The sequence below is a fragment of the Triticum aestivum genome, unplaced genomic scaffold (assembly GCF_018294505.1).
Source record: "Triticum aestivum cultivar Chinese Spring unplaced genomic scaffold, IWGSC CS RefSeq v2.1 scaffold188339, whole genome shotgun sequence".
Taxonomy (NCBI): Eukaryota; Viridiplantae; Streptophyta; class Magnoliopsida; order Poales; family Poaceae; genus Triticum; species Triticum aestivum.
Genome location: NW_025233214.1, coordinates 1 through 4,212, shown reverse-complemented (window position 1 = coordinate 4,212; position 4,212 = coordinate 1). Strand labels below are relative to the sequence as shown.

General features: G+C 48.5%; 1 protein-coding gene across 1 annotated transcript; it reads left to right on the top strand.

The window, feature by feature from the left end:
* The first annotated feature begins 1,319 nt into the window (after positions 1 to 1,319).
* LOC123176024 (disease resistance protein RPS2-like) lies at positions 1,320 to 3,303 on the top strand. The gene is made up of 2 exons (XM_044590443.1): positions 1,320 to 2,810; positions 2,999 to 3,303. The coding sequence occupies exons 1-2, from the start codon at positions 1,984 to 1,986 to the stop codon at positions 3,000 to 3,002; spliced, it is 831 nt and encodes a 276-aa protein (XP_044446378.1). The 5' UTR covers positions 1,320 to 1,983; the 3' UTR covers positions 3,003 to 3,303.
* Positions 3,304 to 4,212: the final 909 nt, after the last annotated feature.

The window sequence follows — 4,212 nt, the reverse complement described above, 5'->3', positions numbered from 1 at the left end:
TCAACGAGGCCTGCAGGGCTTCAGTTTGAGAAAATCATCCACATTGACTGCTCAAAGTGGGAGAGCAGAAGAGCAATGCAAAGGGAAATGGCAGAGCAGTTGAACCTTCCCAATTGGGTGATGCAGATGTTTGACAAACAAGATGAGGAGGATGATTTCAATGGGTTAGACCAGGGCTCCCGGACCGAGATAGCACAAGTTGTGAGAGAGATCTATCAAACCACACAGAATCGAAGATTTTTTGGTGATTCTGCATAATGGAGGCAATGAGGAGATTGATATATTCGATTTTGGCTTTCTCTATATGGATATGCCAATAGCAAGATGTTCTGGACTTTTCGAGGCAGGTTTCGGCTTGACCCCAAGATGACAGACAATGTGAAGAGCACAACAACACATATTCTTTTTTCAGCTTCAAGATATAGGCGAGATTGGCAAGAGCTTTGGTCTTATCTATTTCGCCATGAGGCTGCAGAACTTTCCTGCAATAAGCATAGCCATATCTTCATTGATTCAGCGGTTGTTGCAGAGTGTGTCTTGTATATGTTGAAACAGTGCTGCATCGGCTCTCACATAGTTGACTATGACTGGGCTATACACACTGGTAACTATTGGGTATGCGATGGGATCATCCCATTGACAGACATTGAAAAGGCATGGGGAGTTGGTGATGATGTACAACACGAGGTGCGGTTGTTAAACATTGATAATCGACTTACTAGTGATGGAACAACAATAATGCTATCCTCTTACCTAGCAAAGTCAGCCGAGCGCATGCCATACTGTATTTCTGGAAAACATGTTGCAGCACTCGCACAGGCTCCACGTGCTCAAGCTCTCATGGTGTACCTTTAGTTTCTCATCGCCTCCATTCCTCTGTTGCCATGGCTTGAGGTTCCTGTGGCTTGAGCACTACCAAGACGATCTAATAAGAATTACCACAAATCATCACCACACAGATGCAGACAAAGAGAAGGATGAGATGGACAACAACAGTGCCACTAGATCGTGCTCATGCATCCAAAACTTGTGGGTGCTTGACCTGAGGTACACAGATTGTGATCAGATCTTGTCCGCAAGGTTAATTGGTCTCATGACCCAGCTCAGGGAGCTAAATGTCATCGGTGCTGAAAACTGGGACATGAGCCATTTGCGAGCATGGTTGTGTAACATTCACAAGCTCCGGGTAACAAATTCCACCTGCTGCTTCAACAACATGTTCTCAGAGATGGAAAACATGGAGCTTCTAGATTTTTCAGGAAATACCATCAAACAAGGCATGACAAGCTTATCGGGGCCAGCAAACAACAGTTGCCTTAAGACTATCACTATTGGTGGATGTGATGGGTTAAAAGTTGTCACTTTTAGGGGCTGCAAAGAATTGGAGAACATATTCTTGAAAGGGTCTTTGGAGAGTCTCGAGGAGCTAGAACTCTCAGGCACAAGAGTGAAAACCCTTAACTTGACAGGAGTGGAAGCCAGATCACTCCCCAAGCAGATCATCCTGCTAGGCTGCGAGAAGCTCCATGCAATGTTGTGGCCACTAAGTGTGACGAAGGAAGAGTTGCCGAAAGTGCTGCACATTGACACAACATCTTCATCAGTAACAGCTTACGAAGGGGAGGCACCACTTGTGCATCCACATGTTGATCTAGCCCTCCACCAGCAGAAAGAAGAAATGTTTAAGGGTGGATGGCAGATTTCTCTCACGGATACAAGGCTCCTTAGGTCGCTTTCTCCTTTAGGAGATTTTTCAAGGGCCTCATCCATACATATTGATATCTATCCTGCAGCTACTGATGGTGGCACTGGTAGCAACATCCAGGGAACAAGCAGTGAGACACCAGCGCAAGTCCAGCCGCATACAAGTACAGTAATGGACTCCAAGTACAGAGATACCTTGAAGGATGGGCCAGTTGCAGCAGTGACGATGTGGGACTGCCCCAAAATATGTTTAGCGTGGTGGAAACCAAATAAGACACCATGTATCATAAGATCATACATGGGCAGGACAACAAACTTTTGGAGGATGCTCCAGATGCTACTACTAGCACTTTATTATTGCCTGATTTTATTTGTGAGCAGGTTACATCGCTGCACGTGTATGATAACCCGTCTATCACCAGTGTCCCTGCATCTCCCCACGGATTAGTATTGGATAGTCTAATATGGTGCCGGGTAGAGAGGTGCCCCAAGTTGCACACTGTCTTTACTGTTCCTCAGGGCCCTTTTTGTCTGGAGACATTCTGGGCGTCCCAGCTTCTCTCCGCAGTCTACATCTGGGACAAACCAGTTAAAAGTAAGTTCAAACACATCGAAATCTTGCACCTGGACTACTGCCCCAGGCTTGTACATGTGCTCCCCATGTCCATATGGAAGAGAGGCACCACCTTTTCTAGCCTGGAGACCATTGAGATACTGTACTGCAGTGACCTCAGGGAGATAGTGTACTGCGGTGACCTCAGGGAGGTCTTCCCTTTGGGCCCTGAGCATCAACAACAGGATATAATTCTCGAATTTCCCAAGCTGAGGCACATCCACCTGCACGAGCTCCCTACGTTGCAGTGTATCTGTGGGCGCAGGATGTCCGCGCCTAAACTCGAGACTATCAAGATCAGGGGCTGCTGGAGCCTTAGGCGTCTGCCTGCCGTTGGACGTGACACTAAACCACCCACGGTGGACTGTGAGAAGGAATGGTGGGACAACCTGGAGTGGGACGCGTTGGAGAAGTACCACCACCCTTCCCTCTACGAGCCGAGCCACTCGCTATACTACAAGAAGGCCCAGCTGCCCAGAGGCACCGTACTCAGGTGAGCTTTACATCTAGTCCCATTTGTACGTATGTTCCTCGGTATGCACACTGCTAATAAGATTGCTCTTGTGTTGAACCTCGTTACTACTCTCTTTTTTCTACATAAAAAAGTCAGCCTAGTACTGTAACTCTGTAAGTAGTATGTGTGGCTAATCGTTCTTACCATTGTTGGTTTATATGCTGCAGGTGATCGATCTCTGATCTTGAGCTTCTTTGAACGCAGCATGCATGATTGCGAGGCATGAAGTGCTACCTCCTACATTACTGAAGCTTTCTTGCCGTGTGGGTTGCTTTTCCCAGCTTCCCGCTTGATTGGTGTGTGGTGTTCTCGCTACATCTGCGCTACCTTGGTACAGCGATGCGACTTTCAGTTTGATTTTGGTTTGGTTTGATCATCCTTGCTTCCCGAGCAATTGAGGAGTAAAGCAGAGTAGGCTTTCAGTTTCCTCAGACCTGCATAACTGAAGCTTTCCTGCCATGTGTGCCTGATTTCCCGCTTGATTGGTTTGTGGTGTTCTCTACATCTGCATCGGCTTGCTGCGGCTTTTGGTTTGATTTCGTTTGGTTTGATCATGTTTTGCTCGGAGCTCTTGAGCAAACGAGAAATAAACCGTAGAGTGGGCATTCAGCTTATGCAGCACGCATGAGCCCATGAGCCTCATGCTCTGAGTGTGGTGTTGTTTGTTACGGTACGAAATTGCCGGCTATGGACTGATTGTGATTTGTAAGCATAACCGATGATTGTGATCATTTGTGTCATTGTGTGTGCATGGTGTTGTTTGGTGTGGTACGTTTATGAATATTGTCACTTGTTATGTGCTAGTTGTAACTAAGCTGGGAGGATGGTGTTTGTTCCCAGGCCAGTTTTATCTATGCTCATTATTTCCATCATGTACTTGGAATGGACGTGCTAGCTGCTGTCACTTGTTAGGGTGGCCGGCAATATTTCCTTTGCCCAGATAGATGTATATATCAGTATGTCCATGTCTCTAGTGAACTCATCCATCATCTCCTGACCACCAACTATCCATGACTCCAGACGATCCATCGTGTGCCACCAAACACGCCGCCCACCAACATGCGCCACCACGGCCGTGCAGTCCCCATCGCCGTCTCACCTTCGCAAACAAAGCGAGACCGGCGGGAACAAAGAAGGCAACCGGGAGCGAGGGGCGGTTGCAACAGCAGCCACGCGGGAGGGGACAACCTCCACCGCCCGTGGCGGGAACCGGCCGGACGTAGCAACAGGGGCAAACCAGGCAACCGCGACCAAATCAACCGGGGGAAAGGGGAGGCGGAGAAGTGGCCCATGGCCACGTCCGGCGCTGTGCCGGCACCAGCTCCCCCACGAATCCATGTTTCGCCCCCGCGCCGAAGGCGCAGATAGGCCCGGCCGAGCC